This window comes from Spinacia oleracea, chromosome 1 (genome assembly GCF_020520425.1).
Source record: "Spinacia oleracea cultivar Varoflay chromosome 1, BTI_SOV_V1, whole genome shotgun sequence".
Lineage (NCBI taxonomy): Eukaryota > Viridiplantae > Streptophyta > Magnoliopsida > Caryophyllales > Amaranthaceae > Spinacia > Spinacia oleracea.
The window spans coordinates 115,468,181-115,490,416 of NC_079487.1; the positions used below are offsets into that span (position 1 = coordinate 115,468,181).

Here is a 22,236-nt window from a genome sequence, read left to right on the forward strand (position 1 = left end):
ATGATTAAGTTGTTGACAACTTGGCAACATAAAACAACCAAAAAAGTCTTGGATTGCACCTTCAACTAGAAATATTTATCAAGTTTGAAAAAAATCTACTTGTATTTATATGTTTGATTAAGCCATTTAGGAATATAATTTGATTGCAATTGTTTTCAACTTGTTATCGTACTTCATTTTTCTATGGCCCTAGTAATTATTTAATTAATGCTGTACCAACTTAGTGATTAAAATTAAGATTTATATATAACAAGTCACATAACAAAATTTCCTCATCCTTTTATAATTTGTATTGTTCTTACGGGTCATTCCCTCCGATTTTTTTTTTTCCCTATGACCTTCATCTTTTTGCGTCAAGAACCTTCCCCACATGCTTTAGCTATAATTAAACATTTCATACCCAAAAAATCAAATTATTAGCCAATAATAATCTTCACTTATCTTTCTTTCACCAACCCTTTTATCAATCTATAAAAATCCCAAGTCTTCATTTATTTTGCAAAGTCCAAGTCTTCATTTATACTCTCCCAGAAAGCAATCTTCTTGCTTCTTCCCAACTTGACACATTTTCCAAGAGCATTCAAATACGTTTGAAAAAAACCCCTTGAAATCTTTTCAAAATCCTCTGGTTGTAGTTTATATAATCCCCTGTTTTCTTCAACCTCCACATAAAAACTAAAAAATGGCTGTTGATCTTTTCACAGAAAACCCTTCTAGTAGAGGAATGAGTCCCAGGATTTCATTCTCCCATGACCTTAAAAACTCAGAAATTGTTCCGATTGAACCTCATATCCCGTTAAAATCATCGCTTCTCGATTACGACTTCGATTTCTGCGTAACTCGACGGAGCGGTGATCAAGAACCTACATTAGCCGATGAATTATTTGCAAATGGGATAATTCTCCCAATCCAAATCAAGAAAAAGATCATACCCACAATCCTAAAATCAAAATCCTTTTCCCCATCTTCATCTTCGTCGTCTTCGTCCCCGTATTCGTCTTTCTTGCCGCCATTGCGGCCGTCCTCTGTTCTCAGCAGCGGCGAAAGCGAGAAAGAAACAGAGGAGAAACAAGGGAACACCACCACCACCACCAACAACAACAAATCAACGTTTTGGACGTTCAAGAGAAGCAAGAGTTTGAATTGTGGGAGCATTTATAAAAGAGGATTATGTCCATTGCCTCTTTTATCGAGGAGTAAATCGACTGGTTCAACAACAAGTGCTAAAAGGTCATTGATTTCAAAGGACGAAAAACAGAGTTCTAATTTGAAGAATTCAAATTCGAATTCAAACCATCAAAAACCTCCATTGAAGAAGAATTATGGTGGTTCATCTTTTAATTCTGGTTTAATTCAAGTTAGCCCTGTTCTTAATGTTCCAACTGGCAAGGTTTTCGGATTTGGTTCTATTTTCTCCACCGGCAAAGATAAGACCAAGAAGAAATAATTCCAAAGTTTTTATTTTATATTCTTTTATTTTTTTTCCCTTTAAACTTTGTGATTAAACGATTTTCTATGTGTTATCGGTTTTACGGTAGAATGGGCAAAGAAATAGTTGGTAGTTTTTCCGGGTTTAAAATTTAGATTTGGTAGCATGTGATTAGGTGTAGAGAGGGAGGGTAAGGATGTGATGAAATAAGAACATCCCACATGGAATGGAGCACAAAAAGACAGGTAACTAATTTTGTAATCCATTGCTGGAAATCTTTCTTTACCCTTTTATTTGCTGTAGTCTTTTGGATATTGCAAGGTTGCAACTACATTGGACTATTGGAGTATATACAAGTTTAGAGAGTGGTTTTTTTTTTACGCCTATTTTTGCCAATTTTTAATGATTGTGAAGTAGTTATGTTTTTGTTTTTGTTTATGTGAAAGGTAACAATTATAATTATTTGTATACCCTTCAAATTCATATGACAAAAGAATATTTATACTTCGTACTACGTAACTTTTTAGAAAGGCCGATCACGATAATATATTATGTGGCTGTCTAAAATGGAAAGGTTATCCGCACCTGTTCTGTTCTTTTAGTTACCCTTATTGATGTTATAAGTTTTCTTAATGGTAGTTATAAGTTACTTTATTTTCAAGGTACGTTATTAGCTCAAATGGTAGAGCAATGTACAATATTGTACATGGTGTGGGGTCAAGCTCCACGTAGCCTACTACCTATATTACATTTGTGTATTGATGTATATTTTTATTTGTGGTGTTGTGTTGGACATAGTTATAACTTGTAACAAACATATCACTTTTGATTAGGGTCACTTCATTGTTTACTGTTAGGGTCGCATTTTTCAATCGTTAGGATCACATGTATCCTAGAGTAAAGTAACTTTAGTCATCGAATAAGGTCACTTATATCTTTGGTCTGGTTCACTTTTATATTTGGATGTACAGTAAAAATCCGTAGATCGGGAGCACACAAAAGTTTTTATATTAGAGAATAAATAAAATGAATAAAACAGGGAGTTTAATAGAAGCATGGATATAAACCGATGACTTAAATGAATAAATATGAATTCCTTAATCTTTATCCAACAAATTACTCCGTATATATGACTAAAATAGCATGGCAAAATGCATCTTATCCTCTAAGATTGAATTTAATTACGACCTCTGACGGAGAGGAGCTCTTCAGCTAGTTGCTTAGCTTGTTACTTCCTAGTTCCTACTCAACTTCTCTAGAAAACGACCTTATGAAAGATACTTCTAGTTAGCCAACACTCCAACATTAGGGTCTCTATCCTCCATCTCTTTCTTTGTTCTCTCTCCCCACTCTAGCATGTTGGTAAAGGATCCATGTCCCATTGGGGGGATGCATGCCTCGTCCTTATCTCCTTTCTTCACTAAGCCCTTTTTTTTTTTTCCTAATTCTGTTTGGTTCATCTTATTTTGACTGAACTTAATTTATACGTATTTTTAAAAACTTTTTTTTTTTTTGGCAAATTCTGTTTATATATTGTTTGAAGAACTTAATGTACGTGTTAAATTGTCTTATTATGTCTAAAGAAACTTATTTTTCCTGATTTTATTTGAGTTGATACCATTTTTTTTATATAAAAAAAAAATCAGTCAATAAATGGAGTATATATAATCAAATAAATGGAGATAACTAAAAAGATAAAGAATCATCTCTTCTCAAATGTGACATGGCATCTTTTGAAAAAAGAAAGGGAAAAAAAGTGTGAGAATATGAAATGAATGCAAATAATCTAAGATGAAAAAGAAGAAGAAGAAAGGAGATAACACGTTGTAAGAACATGAATTGCACGACAAGAAGGAATGGCCAAAAAGATTAACTAGGGAATTTAATGCCAACAAATAATTGCGGTATGCTATTGCTGGACCAATTCTCCACTTCTTGTTTCTTTTGGTGCTTTGCCAAATTGCCAATACAGGATGCGCCCCCACAGTTGTTTCGAGTATTCAGGAACGAAGGGAGCATTATATATTGCATTAAAAAATATAGTATTCTGTATCTTTATTCTATTGTTAATTTGTTATAGAGTGGTTATTGTATGTGTTGAGTCTAATTTCTATTTATTTTTGTTTCTCGGTTCACTGATCAAAGACTAGGTAGAAAATCGGAAACAAAACTCTAAATTATTTGAACAACACCGTGACCATCAGGTAAGAAATGTTTGTGCTAGTGCGCAATAGCCCCTAGATTAGCAAGTAAGTCGTAATGTGTTCATGAATGAGTGGAGTATGATAGACCTTCATTTTTGGCCGCTATACTAGGAGAAATCCCTCTTCCCTACTCCTATCCCTTAACATATATTATACCATTATTACAATTAGTGATAGTTTGTGCAAAAAACCCCTAACCCGACGATTGTTTATTTGAAGTAAAGTGTGCTAGTAGTTGCATGTTTGTAGCTAGTATAAAATACACTTAATCCCCGAGAGTTCGACACCTTATATACTTACCCCTTGTTTACTATATTTATTGTAGTGTGATAGGATTGTGTCAAGTGGACATCATCATATTATCATTCGTGTGTTGCTCTAGCCAATGCGTCGTGTTTTGAGTGCATCAAATTTTTGTAGCCAATAGTGAGAATTAATGGATTTTTGTATTAGCTTATGTCTAGTTACTAGTTGTAGCTTTGCTTTTGTTGTTTGTACGATGTTATGCTTCTGTGTATTACCCTTATATCATGACCTTGAACCAAAGGAAAATGATGATATGGATGTAGCCGCGGGAGGCAAGTTGCTAAGTAATGACTACTAATCCTAGTCATTACAAGAGAGTCCACAAGGCTAAAGCAAAAGTTGGAGCAAACACTTTTTGCTTCAAGGTGGAAGTATCCACCATCAACCTCGAGGTCAATCTTGTGAACGAGACCTCTCTCGATGCCTCTCCCGACTCATCAAAGAAGTAAGATACGTCAAGCTAATGATCCTATAGAGACGCTTTATTGGAGGCAACCCATGTTATTTATTGCTTTTGTAATTAATGTCATGATTCGAAATTAACTTGATTCGAATAAACTCTTTTGAATAACTCATACCCGTACCAACCCCCCCCCCAAATTAAGGAGTGTAGTTGTATGCAGATCGATCTAACAAAGTGAACCAAACCCTAGTCATTGATCAAAGACTCAATTAATTTTGACATGAAAATGGTGACCTAAGAACTATACCCTAAAATGGATATATAACCCGAAAAGATCGAAACTAAACCGAGCATTACCGAATAAATGAAAGGCAATATAGTTTAAATTTATTTGTTTCCAACATAACTTTACGATGTTGTAAACAAAAATTTCAGAGTCTGCAAAATAACGAACTCAAAATATGTGAACAAAATGTATTTTTATTGATTTTGCGTAATTTGGGTACAATCTCTAATATTTGCTCATCTGATTCGAGAGTTTGGTGAGACTTGACTGGCAGGAGAATATGTGAGAGATTTAGGTTTGCCATCTGTTTTCTCCTCCCCTCCAAATGAAGTAAAGAGCCTCATTTATACGATGGAGAGACTTTTAGGGGTTTGATGTACAATGGGCCTCTTTGTTTGGACTTGGTAGTCATGACCCGTTTGTAACAGTTTAACCAATTTTGTCAGGTTTAATAAAAATAACTAAAATGGGCCAAATTAACTTATTTACCCAAATTAATTAATTTTATTGACCGTCAAATAATTATTGAGTCAATACTTTGACTTTTGACCCAAATAATATCCAACGTGGCACATTAAAGAATTTTCCGTGCCTACAAATTGGCCCCTCGAGACTGTATGACGTACACGATTTAAAGTGTGATCGGGTCTGGATAATTATTTTTTTAACTTGCCCTCTGTACAACCGAACTTGATGGGTCACAAATTTCTCTGGACTCAATATTCATGCTATAGCAACTTCTTCGAGACTCCCACATATAATAAAATCAAAATGCTGGATTTTATTTTTGTCCTCTTTTGTTTAGGATAGTGCTTACCTTTCTCTTAAAGATAGGAATTATAAAAAAACTTTATCCATAGTCAACTCAAGAGTTATATCACGTATAAAAGTCTTGGAAAACAACTACAAGTCAAAGTTAGTGCTATATATATAGCGAAAGAGTGAAGGATTTTCTAGAGCAAGACTTCTCGTGAATGATAAGGACCATTTCTGAGATTTCTGTTTTCCCTTTATTTTTGCAGCTTTGTGCATGCAATTGGGCTTGAAGCCATGGAGACGTACAAGAAGCAGTCCTGACACTCGAACCTCAAAGTTCCTGTTGTCCAATGAAACTCGAACCTCAAAGTTCCTGTTGTCCTCGAACCTCAAAGTTCCTGTTGTCCAATGAAACTCGAACCTCAAAGTTCCTGTTGTCCTCGAACCTCAAAGTTCCTGTTGTCCAATGAAACTCGAACCTCAAAGTTCCTGTTGTCCTCGAACCTCAAAGTTCCTGTTGTCCAATGAAACTCGAACCTCAAAGTTCCTGTTGTCCTCGAACCTCAAAGTTCCTGTTGTCCAATGAAACTCGAACCTCAAAGTTCCTGTTGTCCTCGAACCTCAAAGTTCCTGTTGTCCAATGAAACTCGAACCTCAAAGTTCCTGTTGTCCTCAAACCTCAATGAAGGAGGAGCCATGTATAGTAGGGGAAGCCTCTTCATTGGAGTAGTGGTATGCTATTCTTCCACCTCATGACACTACCAAAGAATTAGAGAAGGAGCACTTAAGGTCATGAATTTGAGAATTACATACATAACCACGATGAATATGGTAGTATATGTCAGATCATGGTGATTGGTGAATACTAATTAATGAAGCTTACGTCAAATCACATAACCACGATGCAGCAAAGAGAACAAAGTTTCCATCTTCATTGCAGTTTACACGATGCCATATTGCCATTGCCATGACGATTTCTTTCAGACACGCATGTTCTGTCCACCCTAATATTTCGACGAACGAGATCATATAATCCCAATTACATCGTCCAATTGAAGCTATATGCATCCCCAACAAACTGACAAAATTTGACCCTTCCGACAAGGGTGTTAATCAAAGTTGCTGCTGCTCGTTTCTTTTGCCGTGTTTGACATCCGGGCCGGGAGAACCCGACACCACCGAGCAATGAGGACCTTCTATTCTTCACATTGGCACCATGGATTAACACCAAGGAGGAGCCAACAAGCAATCTTAATTACCTTGGCACCATTATGCCCAAACTTGATTAAGAATTGTTACTCCGTACACTACCTACTTTAATTCCCCTTAATGACAACTTAATGAACGATGACACTTCCGTCAAGCCATCAAGGAGAACGAAAGAGATGTCATTCTTGACGTTGGTGTGACGCCCCGAGAAAAAAAAAAATTCACATTGATGTCCAGAAAAAGAAAAAAAACGAATACGTCGCTAGACCCATGTGCCATTCCATACTTGATCAAGAATTTTATTTTACTTCATTTGTTCTATTTGCATTTGAGAAGAACGATAACATCTTTTACAAGTCGTTGGTGCTTGAAAGATTTCTCCGTCGATATTGTAGATCTCCAGTGCTTGGAAGCTTTAAAGATTCCCAATTAATTTGTTGAAGTTTTGGTGACTTGAGCTTAGATGGGGCTTGAAGGCTTTCTCCATCCTTTAATTTTATTACTTTTGCAAATTTCTGGTGCTTGGAAGCTTTCTCCAGATCTCAATGTAGTTTCTGGTGAACCCCTGGTGCTTGGAAGCTTTCTCCAGATATCTAGTCCGAGGTGTTTGGTGCTTTTGTGCTTTATCCAAACTTCGAGTAAATGACGACAAACTTTAATTTGGGTCATCATTTTACAAATTTAATTTTTTGAAGACAAAGTAAAACCATTTGAATTTTCTTTTACTCATGCCCTCGCTCTTGTACTTCATTTTAAAAAAAACATTTTGTGTTTTTCAAAACATACGTACTCCTTTAATTTTTTTTATGGAATACAATTTCAAACTTCAAATTATACTCCAAAAATGATTTTCACTTTTTTGATGTGGCTGCCCTTGAATTTTTTGATTAACCAAGATGCCTACGTACCAAATAAAGTGATTACTTTTTCACTTTTATGGATCAAGCCAAACGTAGTTCCAAAGTTTTTTGCATTTTCTTTTTTGTTATGTAGTTTAGGCTCGTGCTTAGGAGTTTTGAGGACGATCTTTTTCACCTTTGCCCCCCAGGATCATTGTTGAAACTTCTTGCAGATCTGTAGCCACAAATCGTCTAAGTCTCAACAAATGCCCGACTAATCGGACTTTTCTTCATGATTGGCTAACTAATTCTCCATTTCATGAGCTTGAGTTGCCAAATCCTGGAATGTTCTAGGCCTGATTCCTTGCAAGATGTAGACCAAGTCCCAATGCATGCCTTGGATGCACATGTCAATTGCAGAAGTTTCGTGCAAATGATCCTTGCATTGAAGACTTAGCGTCCGCCAGCGATCGATGTATTCCACGACCGGTTCACCTTCCATCTGGTTTGTTTGTGTCAACTCCAGCATGCTAACAATACGACGAGTGTTGAAGAAGCGATTCAGGAACATTTTCTCCATTTGATCCCAACTATAGATTGATCCAGGAGCTAATTCGTCTATGTACCAATCGAAAACAACTTCTTTTAGCGATCGAACAAACTGCTTCACCAGCCAGTCCCCTTCGGTGCCAGCATTGTTACACGTTTCAATGAAATTTGCAACATGTTGTTTGGGATTTCCTTTGCCATCGAAGAACGTGAATTTGGGAGGTTGATAAGCATTAGGCATCTCCAGGGCATCAATCCTTTCCGTGTAAGGCTTGATGTAATGGCCACTTTCGTCAGGATCTACGCCAAGTTGGTGTTTGATAGTTTTGGCTATCATATCTTGAATTTTTTCGAAGTTGAACGAATCACCACGGTGCTTTCTACTCCTTCTTGGCTTGGACTTTAAAGTCGATTTAGATTCGTCTCTTTTTCCTTCACTTTCTGTTTCACCATTTTCATATGATTCACCAATTGGACGTTTTTCAAGCTTCTTCGTCAAATTGGAAATTTTTTCGTCTTGACGTTTGATTTGAGCTTTCTGTTCTACGCCGTCCTGGACAAGTTTTTCAAGGAGCTTCTTCATATTCGCCAATTCTTCCTCAATGGTGTTTGCTTCAATCGCCATGACATTTATAACGATGACGTCTATTGCTACATTGGTTGGGTCTTGTGACAGACCGTGGACCACCCTGTTGATGAACTCCTTTGACGGATCTTGAACCTCTCCATTGATTAGCTCCTTTGACGGATCTTGGACCGCATCATTTCTTGCCTCCTGTGACGGACTTTGGACTGCTCCATTGCTTGACTTCATCATTCTTTGATTTGCACCTTGACGGTCTTCAGTATTTTGATTTGTGGAGAAAGAGATGAGAGGTAGAAATTGTAATAGCCCAATTTTAAGGTACTTTTAACTAAAAGTTAGCTATATTTTATTAGCTTAATTTCCATACTGAACAACTATTTGTAAATATAAGTCTATTGTTAAATTGTAATTTGGTATCTAAGTTTATATATTTAATTACTTTTAAAAGTGAAATTATAATTTTGTGAACAAAGTAAATTTACTTCTTTGCCCTTATGACTCCTAAAGCTTAACTAATTTGATTTCTTTCTCTCACTCTTCGTGTCATATGGAGGAAGTGCCAAGACATTACTTTGGTTTTGTGTCATACAATCATGCTTCATCATCACTTTATTACTCCACATTTTCAGATCAAACAATCAGTAGAATTGATAAGTTTGAAAACTTGTACTATCTCCTCTGTTGTAATCGTTCCTGTTTCCTCAAATATCTCGAGCATAATGTCATTTTTGTCCAATATTTCCTTCATAAAAGTTGCAGACCATGAAAATTTAATCAATTTAGGCTAAAGAATCACTCAATTTGGAGCCGTATTCTAGGAAATACGCTCTTCTGAAACCGGTTGCTGCTGTTGCCTTTATTCTACCGCAGCTGGACTGGTCTGTTGATGTTGTTATTGCTGCTCCTGATACTTCGTTGTTGTGGTGTTGTGCTTCTCAATCAAGCCATATATCCTCTTGTTTTAAAGGAAATCAAGTGGGCCTTGAAAGTAACAAAGGTAAACTATTGACATCGATCTAGGAAATTGATTATTTAAATGGTACTCGGGAAAAGAAGGTACAAAGGGTGTCGGATTGAAATATTATATCTTGGAGTTTCAAGGTCGAATAGTGAAGGTACACATTTTCTCAAGCTTATGTCGAACTCGTCGCATGAGAAACTTAATTGACAGACTGACTATCTAATCGGTAGTAGGTGTGAAGGTAGGTTATGCAACATCAACAACACCTGATGATCTTAACACAAGGTTGTTCCATGACATTTTGTCTTATCAAATGACAAGCGAATCAGAGATAGGAGTTCTCATCTCATTATATGTTAGTCAGTTGTTTATCTCTTTTTTATTTTTCATAAAGTCTTGTTTAATTACTTGCGAACTGCTAACTAGACTTTTTTTCCTCAAATTGTCATTTTTATTTTCTGAAACAAATTTTCTTCATTATAGTTTCTAAAATAATTGTCATTATCAAGTATTCACAAGTCACTTCCTGGTGTGGGTAATCGGAGGGGCTTCATATTGGCCCCAATATCCCATACCCAGAACCTCCAGAGTAAGATCAAACCTAAACTAATGTTAAATGATATTCCAGATCTCGAATATGGCTTAAATACAATATAGGTTTTAAAGTTACATAAACGTATCTAATTTGGGGCTCAAAATTTAAATCCATGAGATACCATGTAGCTTTTATGTTTCTTAAACACAATTTATCTTTAATTTGTCCCGAAAAAGTGAAAAATATGTAGAAAATAACAAAGTCTATATGTGTTTTGTACGTCAAATTAACTAATTATGTTTTGTAAACAAATTTAAAATTTTATTATGTCGTTATTAATAATTTGTATCTCATATTTTGTCAATCACACCTAACAAATAAAACAATTTTTTAAATTACAATATTTCTCACTTATAAATTATTGTTTACGAGTAATTAATAATACCTCGTAAACAAATTTAGTAACATTTGTGCGTTGCTCGAGTTCTGAGCTTGTTACATATTAAATATTGATCTGATTCGACCGACATCCAATAATTTTTTTTCAATCTGTATGGACACATTAATTGCGTTCAATATATTACTCGTGTATGTTTTATTTTACAATATATATATATATATCAAAACAAGTCTCGATCGTATACAATGATTCGATCAAGTAAACGAACTAATGACAAGTATCTAGTAGGCATGCTAAAATACGCATCTAGAGAACCACTCTCATAGTCCGTCTCGAAATTGATTGGGGCCTGAGAGTTGTGCTTGCTTAATTTTAAGACAATTGATGCACTGAAAACTGGAGAAGGAAATGCAGAGGGAGAGGAAAGAGAATCGGAAATCAAAACGGAAAGAGATGATCAAGGTGAGGCCAGTTCAAGTCATTTGAGTCAAAGAAATGCAGGAGATGCCGAAGAAGAAGAATAGAAGATGAAATGGAATTTGTTTTGAAGGCAATGGATGCACTGGAAACTGGAGAAGGAAATGGACAGGGAGAGAAAAGAGAATCGGAAATCAAAATGGAAACAGAGGATCAAGGTGAGGTCAGTTTGAGTCAAAGAAATGGGAGAGAGTCCGAAGATGAAGACGAAATGAAAACGATAATGAAGAAATGGACCAACAAGGTCTATTTTTTATATCTCCAAAAAAATGTAGTTTATACATTGACGTGAGTAAGTTTAAGTTGGTAAATGGAAATGATAATGAAAGCCCCATTTTAATATAATGGGATGCTCGCTTTGCAGGAATCCCGGATAAAGTTCATGGTGGGGTCACTTTAGTTATCATTGTTAATTTTTCGACAGCGGCTCAAAATTTTCCGGCTGCGCGGTTGTTCGATGCCATACAACAGACCCCGGTCCTTTATCCGAACTTCACTAATATAGATGAAGTATATGTAATAATTTTGCTTATTGTATTATATTGTTTATTTTGTGGGTAATGATTTTGATTAGTTTTTTATAGATCTACGTTGGAGGATGGCGTGAGTGGATCATCAGCCTAAGGAAAGGCAAGGGGAGAAATTTCACTACTCCGTCGAAGGCTTACAAGTTATTATTCAAGTACGTATGCACTATACCCACCTGCATTTAACACCATATACTATTATTAAATTACATTAGTACCATAATAACAATAATAGTTTAACCTTAAATAATCCTTACTACGGAGTATATACTTTCTATATGGAATGTGGGTGACCTTAAAAGTTAAAACAGGCCTCCCACTAAATTGCCCACAAATTCACCAACTCAACAATTTTCGACATAATCATTACTGTATGTTTGATTGTATAAGAAAACTTAATCTTTCAAGTGTATAATTTCGTTTAATTCATCTGATGCTGGAAGGGGATGATATTGAGTCATTGACTGTAAATTAAAATGTATAGAATAATTTAAAAAATTGACACAATTCATTTTAATATTTTATGATCCGGGTTTTGTGATTCTGTAGCATTGACACATACTATTAGGGTGTGTTTAGATATGAGTATATGACAATTTCATTTCGAAATTCTAAAATTGGTAAAATGGATTGTCCGGGAAACATAGAATTCACAATTCTGGAATTGGCCCAATTCGTTAGTTGTAGTAAAAAGGCCCATATTTTCTGTAATTTGAAATGACCTATGAAATTATGTCATCTCAAATTCTAATATTGCACGTACCGCATGTCTTCCTCCTTTTCACCCTCACCCTCACTCTGTCTCTCTCCTCCTTCCCCGGCCCTCCATTGCTGCTACCACCATGGCCCATCAACATCTTCTCTTTTGAATTCCTCCGCTACTGGGAGAGTTCAAAGCAGAAGAAAAAATGGAAACTAGCTCAATTGACGGGGATATCTAGCTCAATTGAAATATTTGTCAAAAATATTATTTGAAATTCTGTAATTAAAATCTTAAAATTTGCAAACACCATATTTGAAATTGAATATCTGAATTTCTATTTCCATAATTTTAAATGAAATTACCGTTTCCAAACACTACCTAAAGGTAAACAAAGTTAATTTAAAAGAAATTGGGTGTGTGAGTGAATAAAATTGACGTACAGATGTACTCCGTAGCAATACAGAGGAAGGAAGATGAAATAATTTCTAGTAAGTGTATTGATGGTGGCAATTACAACGGAGGAAGGGGTGGATTTCATCGGAGTTAATGTCAAGTGACTACGGGTTCTCTGCTAGGTCTTCAGAATTAGCAGAGATGAGAGTGAAAGTTGTACCAAGTATATTTTCATCTAAATAAAACACTTTTGAACGTTTATAAAGGACACATGTACCTATTGCTGTGGGCCGGCCCGGCACGAGCACGAAGTTGTGAGACGTGGGTCGATGTTTTTTGGAAAAAAGCACGATAAGACCTGACACAACAAAGCACGCTAAATTTAGTAAATTTGGCTTATGCACGACGGCTCGACCAGCTCCGACGCGAAAGCCCGTGGGCCTGAACTATGTTTTCAACTTTTCGGCCTTAACTATCTAAGTCGCTAGTCATTTCTCTGTCATATCCCAGTTGTCCCTCATTTCGTTCTCCGCCACCACCAAGTAAATACATTTTCTTAAATTCATTTATTTAATTTATTTCTACTGTTTTCCTACTGCTAATTAAAGATAGATTTTTTGAAATTTTCTTTATTTTCTCTGTTTTGTCGAAGGAAATGGATATCAGAGAAGGAAAGGGAATGGGGGAGGGAGAGAAAAGAGATTCGGAAATCGAAATGAAAACAAAGGATCAAGGTGAGGCAAGTCGTTTGAGTCAAAGAAATGTGGGAGAGTTCAAAGCCCCAGAAAAAATGGAAACTTTAATTGAGGCAATAGATGCACTGGAAGCTATAGAAGGAAAGGGAAAGGGAGAGGAAAGAGAACCGGAAACCGAAAGGGAAACAGAGGATCAAGGTGAGGCCAGTTCAAGTCATTTGAGTCAAATAAATGTGGCAGAGTCCGAAGAAGAAATAGAAAATATCTTTAAGGCAATGGAAGCGCTGAAAACTGGAGGAGGAAATGGAAAGGAAGAGGAAGAGGAAAGAGAACCGGAAACCGAAATGGAAATTGAAATGGATGCACTGGAAACTAGAGAAGGAAATGAAAATGGAGAGGAGAGAGAACCGGGAACTGAAATGGAAGAAGAGGATCAAGGTGAGGTCAGTTCAAGTCATTTGAGTCAAAGAAATGTGGGAGAGTCCGAATATGAAGAAGAATTGAAAAAAAAATTAAGGCAAACTGGAGATTCGTACGCACCTCGATTGGACGGCCTGGAAACTAGAGAAGGAAATGGAGAGGAGAGAGAACCGGGAACCGAAATGGAACCAGAGGATCAAGGTGAGGCCAATTCAAGACGTTTGAGTCAAAGAAATATGGCAGAGTCCGAAGAAGAAATAGAAAATATGTTTAAGCCAATGGAAGCACTGAAAACTGGAGGAGGAAATGGAGAGGGGGAGGAAAGAGAATCGGAAATCAAAATGGAAATGGAAATGGATGCACTGGAAACTAGAGAAGGAAATGGAACTGGAGAGGAGAGAGAACCGGGAACCGAAATGGAAGCAGAGGATCAAGGTGAGGCCAGTTCAAGTCATTTGAGTCAAAGAAATGTGGGAGAGTCCGAATATGAAGAAGAAATGGAAAAAAAAAAATTAAGGCAATGGATGCACTGGAAACTAGAGAAAGAAATGGAGAGGAGAGAAAACCGGGAACCGAAATGGAACCAGAGGATCAAGGTGAGGTCAGTTCAAGACGTTTGAGTCAAAGAAATTTGGGAGAGTCCGAAGAAGAAGATGAAACGAAAATATTTTTTAAGACAATTGATGCACTGGAGACTAGAGAAGGAAATGGAGAGGGAGAGAAAAGAGAATCGGAAATCAAAACGGAAAGAGAGGATCAAGGTGAGGCCAGTTCAAATCATTTGAGTCAAAGAAATGCAGGAGATGTCGAAGAAGAAGATGAAATGGAATTTGTTTTGAAGGCAATGGATGCACTGGAAACTGGAGAAGGAAATGGAGAGGGAGAGGAAAGAGAATCGGAAATCAAAATGGAAACAGATGATCAAGGTGAGGCCAGTTTGAGTTAAAGAAATCGGGGAGAGTCTGAAGATGAAGAAGAAATGGAAATAATTGTTGCCTATAAATTCCAGGTGAAAGTAGTGGGCGTAGGTAGCGTGCGGAGGTGGTGAAGGTGAGAGATAGACGGGGATATCTAGCTCAATTGAAATATTTGTGAAAAATATTATTTGAAATTTTGTAATTAAAATCTTAAAATTTGCAAACACCATATTTGAAATTGAATATCTGAATTTCAATGTCCATAATTTCAAATGAAATTACCGTTTCCAAACACTACCTAAAGGTAAACAAAGTAAATTTAAAAGAATTTGGTGTGTGAGTGAATGAAATTGACGTACAGATGTACCCCGTAGCAATACAGAGGAAGGAAGATGAAACAATTTCTACTAAGTGTATTGATGGTGGCAATTACGACGAAGGAAGGGGTGGATTTCATCGGAGTTAATGTCAAGTGACTACGGGTTCTTTGCTAGGTCTTCAGAATGGGCAGAGATGAGAGTGAAAGTTGTACCAAGTATATTTTCATCTAAATAAAACAATTTTGACCGTTTGTAAAGGACACAGGTACCTATTGTTGTGGGTCGGCCTGGCACGAGCACGAAGTTGTGAGACGTGGGTCGATGTTTTTTGGAAAAAGTACGATAAAACCTGACACAACAAAGCACGCTAAATTTAGTAAATTTGGCTTATGCACGACGGCTCGACCCGCTCCGACGCGAAAGCCCGTGGGCCTGAACTATGTTTTCAACTTTTCGGCCCGGCCCGACACGAAGCTGACACACGTGCCCGCCCCGTTTAGGCCCACATTCCGTGGACTCTGCCCGGTCCATCACACGGCTATCTTTAGTCACAGGTATGTCTGAGTCAGTTTTTTTTGACAGCTATAGCAGAATAAAAGTAAAGAACTAAGGCCTTGTCTAAGAGAGAAAGTAAAGAACCTCAAATGAAATTACCGTTTTCAAACACTAAAAGTAAAGAACTAAGGCCTTTCTCTCTTAGACAAGTTACCCTCACTTGATTTTTTTTTTTTATATAAAGTTAGGATTATTCTTGTTTAAACGGTTGTTGGAATTGGGATTAAAACTAGATTAGATCTCGTATATGCACGGATTTTGATAATTTTTTTTACAAAATATTTAACTGAATATCTCTCATACTAATACATAGTTATAACATTTTTACATACACGTTTAAATTTATTCATCTAATATGCATATTTAAAATTCTAATATGATAATTTGACCAAAATATTGAGTGATATATTTTCCATTTTTAATGTAGCGATTTGACTAAAATATTACCAATTTAGAATAATTATTATTACGTCGTATCTATTATTGCCATAATTTTGTTTTCATACATCAATAGTTTATAAAAAAAGGTAGAGAATAAAAATAAAGTAAAACAGACACACTTTTTGGGAAAGTGGTTTTTGACGGGAAAAAATTGCTCCAGGAATTGACACGTATCATTCCCGGTGTCTCTTTTAATATATAGTAAATAGATAAATAGATGAGAAAACCCTTTATAGTTAAGATTAATTATGCAAGTATTACTTTTTCCTAATAATAATAATTTTATGTTCAATAGGTCTCTGGTTTACCCTCAGCTGGTTCCACTTATTAGGAGAGCCTCTTACCTACTTTGAAGGCCAGAGGTACTCTAGCTTCTGGTCTACGGGTAACATTTTCATCCCAAACTCATGCCAAGAAGAAGTCTGTCAAGATTTAATGCGCACAGGTAATCAAATTTATACTTATATTCTACCTATATACTTCGTACTCCGTATTTATTATACTTCGTACTCCGTATATATTTATACTAGTCTTATATGCACGCGATGCGTGCGAGATAATATTAGAACTTAAAAAAAAATTATTGCAACTAATGGCACAAAATTTGTTCACAAAGTTCATCTAAAGAAAATTATACATCATCCCTATTTAAATATATCTAAATAGTAACTGACAAAAGTGATCTCATTAGACTTCTTGTTTGCTAATTGCATAGGCTTAAATATATTGAGAGCCTCACTCGTGTACCCACTTTGAGCATAAGCAGATATCATTGCAATCCAAGCAATAAGATCCTTTAGATGAAGCTGGTCAAACAGTAGACGAGATGGGTCTGCTTCACCAAACTTTCCAGGCAAGTAAAATGTTGATAGTAAGTCTTGCGATAAGCAAAGGACCGTGATGGAGAAATAAACAAGCTCAAGAGGTTCAAGCATTCTGCATCCAACGTTAAAAAGTAAATAAAAGACCAAGCGGTATCTAGCAAATGCAAGCACAACTACATGTTCTAGGTAAGGTCAATAAACTGTTTTACACACTGACACCAACAGCCAAATCTGTGAATGAAGAATGAAGACAGAAGAATGTATGTACTTGCAGTTCATTAAACCAAATTTCCCAATTTTAATATTCACAATTTCAAAATGGGGTAAGTGGATTGATATACAATTTGATTTCGTTAATTCTTCTCCTTCTATGTGCTTGTCTTATACTGGAAAATGAAACCAAATCGCTCAATTTAATTCAGAAAATGTAGCCGAAAAATTAATGAAATTGAAGAGATTGCAGCTATTTAAATTGTGAATATTAAAATTAACGAACGGTTACCTGAATAGAAGGAGAGACAAAGAGTAGATCTCGAAGAAGAGAGGGAGTAAGACGAAGCAACAGTACAAAGGGAGAATTCGAGATAGATATGTCCTTTCACATGATCCATACAGTTGAGCAGAAGTTGTTTGATAATTGTTTTGATGAACTTGAGCTTCCTAAGTTAGTTGAGTTGCAAAGACCTGGAACGGGTTTTTGCTGCTTCCGGTACCCTGCTTTGGCATTGAAAAGCTCTGTTGCAAAGGGATCACATGTCTGCAAATAACCAAATACATTATTTTTTTAGACAGATTTTAGCTGAACTTTCTCTTTGTATTAATACTATGCAAGAATTTCCATGGAAAATCTTAGTAATTAATTGTTTATCTTAGTGTTACAAAACAAAACCATTTTCTTTATAAATTTATGGATAAAATAAGGTTTTTTTTTTATAGAGGCTGCCATGTGGGGTTGATGAGACCTTACAGAACAGAGAATTGATTTCAGAAGCAACTGAATCACCGTTGGAACAATTCCTGACCGTACGATCTTCAACTTGTTCGACTTCTCAAGTGACAAATTCACCATTGCATCTATGGTGTTTATCTCATGTGATCCCTTTGCAGCAGAGCTTTTCAATGCCAAAGCAGGGTACACACAGAAACCCGAGCTTCTTCGTCATTTCTCGTCGCTTTTCTCAGCGAAAGAGTATAAACCATAATTCAGATTTTCATTAGGCATTGATTATTCTGTTCTGGTTCTAATGTTCTATGAAAAAAATATGAGTAAAAATATCTGCTGTATTTTGTATTCTACGTGGAGATTCGAGCTTTTTGGTTTTGGTCATGGAGACCAATTACTTGTTCTGCAGAAAGATAATTGCATTCTTTTTTGTTTGTTGAAGCACTAATAAACTGATTAATTTTGGAGTTCTAATGGTGTAATACTGTAATCTCTTATAAGTTGTTTTGTGTGGTCAATAAATCATCTATTTTTTCTTTACTTCTATGTGATTGTTAGCATGCTGGCACTAACTTATGATTATAATCCATCAGCATGCTGACATGATTATATTACTTCCATGTGATTGTCCATGACCCTGAAGTGCAAAATGCAGCAAATCATGCTCTTCAGACCATACAACAAAGATCCAATTCCTTATTCCCTTATGAACTGCAAGAAGTTTCTCAAGCAAAGGTTGAGGTTCTTCCTTCTGCTACGTTTAAGTTACTAATATATTCCATCCATTATTAAGTAATAGGTCACAGTTGATTTTGAGCTAATTTTTCAGGAAATTTAGTAAAAATACCAAACGCCATTCCAATCCAAAATCCAAAACCCAAAACAGGAAGAAAATATTGAATGACATGAAGATCCGATTTTAGAGATAACCTAATTGATTGACCATGAATTGTAAACAACGATCTAAGGCAATGCTAAACTACCCACCCTAAATTAATCATTTTTAGACTGAACACTGTAAAATCACATCAACAATATCCAATCAAAACAAATTTATCCAAAAATCATAAATTCGCCTCTGTAAAAACTTCACCCAAAAAAATTCCAAATTGACATAAGTAAAGCAAAATTGAAACCGTAATTAAACAAAAATAAGAAATTGGGAAACTCAACTGGTTAGATGATGATGAAGGTTTTGATTTTTGAAGAGATTCAACGTGAAAAGGGCCGATCGATGCCGCCTCCTTCTCCATCTCCACCAATTGATGATTAGAAAACCACAATAACACAAAGATCAAACAAATAAGAAAAATGAGTTATAATCCGAATTTATTGAATCTCTTTGAAGTTTCTTGAGAAATGAATAGAATTGGAAAAGCAGCGAGTGAGAACTCAATAACACAAATCAAATACCGATCTATCTGCAACATTCGACGAAGATGACGAACCCATCTCAAAATTTGACCCAAACCCCACTTCAAGCGCATTCAAATTTTCCCAAAATTAACGAATCGAATTGGGGATGAACTAAGATTAGGTCTCGAATCTTTTAATTAGATCTTGATTTTTTTTTTATGGATTTTTTCGAGCTGAGATGAAGATCGAAGGAGAGGACGGGAGGGAGGAGAGAGAGAAGACGGGAGGGAGGAGAGCAGGAAGCCAGGAAGGGTTGAATGTGAATATGTGGGGGTATTTTTGTCAATTCAAAGGTGGACACCAAAAGTGTATTTACTAAACTAACCTCAGCTCTTGACTTATATAATAGAGATGGTTATCAATAACATGTAAATACTTTTTCCGTTTTGTTTTTTAATAGTTAAACTTGTAACCCCTTGTTGTTTTTTATTTGCACGATTTACATACTATACTTGTTTATTTTTTATGATCTATGCATATGGAAAACATATTTATATGTAATCTTGTTACATTCGTCTTAAAATATAGGAAATTTTGTTTAAAAGGACCTTTTATAACTCAAAAATTGTTAAAAAAGACCTTTTAAAAAAAAAAGTTGTGAGATAAGACCCAATTCTAAACTTTTGTTGTGAATAAGGACCAAAAGCCAATTTTCGATGGTCAAAGCAAATTTTCCGGCGTTGACAGTCACGTGCCCGGCACGTGACTCTCTTTTAACAATTTTTTTAAAAAAAAAAATTGTATTGCCTCCAATTCCCCTTTATTTCCTTAACTAACCACACTGAACTAAAAAAAAACAGCGCGTCTCTTGTGAGACCAGTCACACCATCAACTTGATGGTGTGACGAGCGCGAAACCAATAGTGTACCTCCCCTAAAACTATTAAAAAAAAGTAACAGATCTAAACTATATAAGTAACATACCTAAACTAAAAAAGTACCTCCTCTAAAACTATATAAAAAAAAAGTAACATGTCTAAACTATAGAACATACCTAAACTAAAAATATACCTCCCCTAAAACTATTCCGTATAAAAAAAGTAACATGTCTAAACTATAAAAGTAACATACCTAAACTAAAAAGGTACCTCATCTAAAATTATAAAAAAAGTAACATGTCTAAACTATAGAAGTAATACATAAACTAAAAAGGTACCTCCCCTAAAACTAATCCGTATTAAAAAGTAACATGTCTAAACTATAGAAGTAACATACCTAAACCAAAAAGGTACCTCCCCTAAAACTACTCCGTATAAAAAAAAGTAACATGTCTAAACTATAGAAGTAACATACCTAAACTAAAAAAAAATACCTCCTCTAAAATTATTAAAAAAAAGAGTAACATGTCTAAACTATAGAAATAACATACATAAACTAAGAAGGTATCTCCCCTAAAACTACTTCGTATAAAAAAAGTAACATGTATAAACTATAGAAGTAACATACCTAAACTAAGAAGGTATCTCCCCTAAAACTACTCCGTATAAAAGTGACATGTACGGAGTATAAACTATAGAAGTAACATACCTAAACTAAAAAAAGTACTTCCTCTAAAATTATAAAAAAAAGTAACATGTCTAAACTATAGAAGTAACATACCTAAACTAAGAAGGTATCTCCCCTAAAACTACTCCGTATAAAAGTAACATGTACGGAGTATAAACTATAGAAGTAACATACCTAAACTAAAAAAAGTACTTCCTCTAAAATTATAAAAAAAAGTAACATGTCTAAACTATAGAAGTAACATACCTAAACTAAGAAGGTATCTCCCCTAAAACTACTCCGTATAAAAAAAAGTAACATGTATAAACTATAGAAGTAACATACCTAAACTAAAAAAAATACTTCCTCTAAAATTATATAAAAAAGTAACATGTCTAAATTATAGAAGTAACATACCTAAATTCGCAAGTGTAAACTGGTCTCACCATAAGTTGATGGTGAGGACAGTCTCATATAAGAATTTGAGAAAAAAAATGGCATTTCTCTCTCCTCTCATCTCTGTGTTCTTCGACATTTAATTTCTTCCTCCCTTGTTTCTCTAATCTGTTCTCTACAATTTAAAACAACAAAATTCGTGCAACCCCTTTGATTTTCGTACATCTTCGTACAAGGTAACACTGAACGCCCCATTATTTTTGCTCAAATTTCTCCAAATTTTAAACTCTTGAAATTAGGGTTCTATGGCCCATTGAGTTCATTTTGGCAAAGTAGCACGCCCAGCAATGAGGGCGAGCCGAATGAAGAAGACCCAGGAATACTCCCTTTCATCGAGTTAAAGCTCAAGTCAAGAATGGACATATTTGAGAGGTTTACCCAATTCGTAAATGCAAGCGTGTCATTTAACTCATTATTATTCGTAGACCAGAAAATTTGTTATTGGAGAAATCCATATAGACAAGTTGATTGAGCTGTTCCATTGAAGGTGGAATTGATCCACTGAAAAGTTATGTAATTCAATCCTCTGCGATTGCTTCAAATTACTAATGGAATTTGGCAACTGCTCAGAAAAGTTTGTGAAACTCGAAGCTAATGTCTGAAGAGAGCTGTTCGGTGAGAATTCAGGAAGAGTAACTTGAAGCAATCCTTTGTATGATTTTTTTACATTACAGATAATGAATTTGAGAAAAAAGGGAGGATGAAAATGGCGAGAAAATGTAATTTTTTTTAGGTTTACTGAGTTAGTTATGGGAAAGAAAGGGGGAAATTGTTAGAGGGAAAAGATTAAAAAAAAAAAAAAAAGTTAAAAAGAGTCACATGTTGTGCACGTGACAATCAACGCCGGAAAATTGGATTTGACTGCCGGAAAATGGGACTTGGTCCCTATTAACAACAAAAAACATGATTTGGGTCTTATGTCACAATTTTTTTTTAAAAAGGTCATTTCTCACAATTTTTGGACTTTAAAAGGTCCTTTGTGACAAAATTTCCTAAAATATATATATACTCTTTATTCTTTTACTTTTTTATCAATAATTAAAAATATTAATTATTCAAGTTATGAATTGTCAAACGTGAAAAAAAAAATTGTTGCAATTAAAAAGAAACGGATGAATTAAGTGCATCAATACTACTGTAATACTTATAATTTTGTTAACTAATAGGGCGGAATTTGTGGATTATTGTAGGAAACAACTGTT

At 35.3% G+C, this 22,236-nt stretch overlaps 2 protein-coding genes across 2 annotated transcripts; both read left to right on the forward strand.

Annotated features, from left to right (window-relative positions):
• The first annotated feature begins 404 nt into the window (after positions 1–404).
• Positions 405–1,809, forward strand: LOC110801636 (uncharacterized). The gene has a single exon (XM_022007009.2). It carries the CDS (start codon positions 683–685, stop codon positions 1,445–1,447), a length of 765 nt encoding a protein of 254 aa, XP_021862701.2. The 5' UTR covers positions 405–682; the 3' UTR covers positions 1,448–1,809.
• Positions 1,810–10,995: 9,186 nt separating this feature from the next.
• LOC130465628 (spore wall protein 2-like) lies at positions 10,996–14,624 on the forward strand. Its single transcript, XM_056834463.1, has 3 exons — positions 10,996–11,184; positions 13,216–14,279; positions 14,378–14,624. The coding sequence occupies exons 1-3, from the start codon at positions 10,996–10,998 to the stop codon at positions 14,622–14,624; spliced, it is 1,500 nt and encodes a 499-aa protein (XP_056690441.1).
• Positions 14,625–22,236: the final 7,612 nt, after the last annotated feature.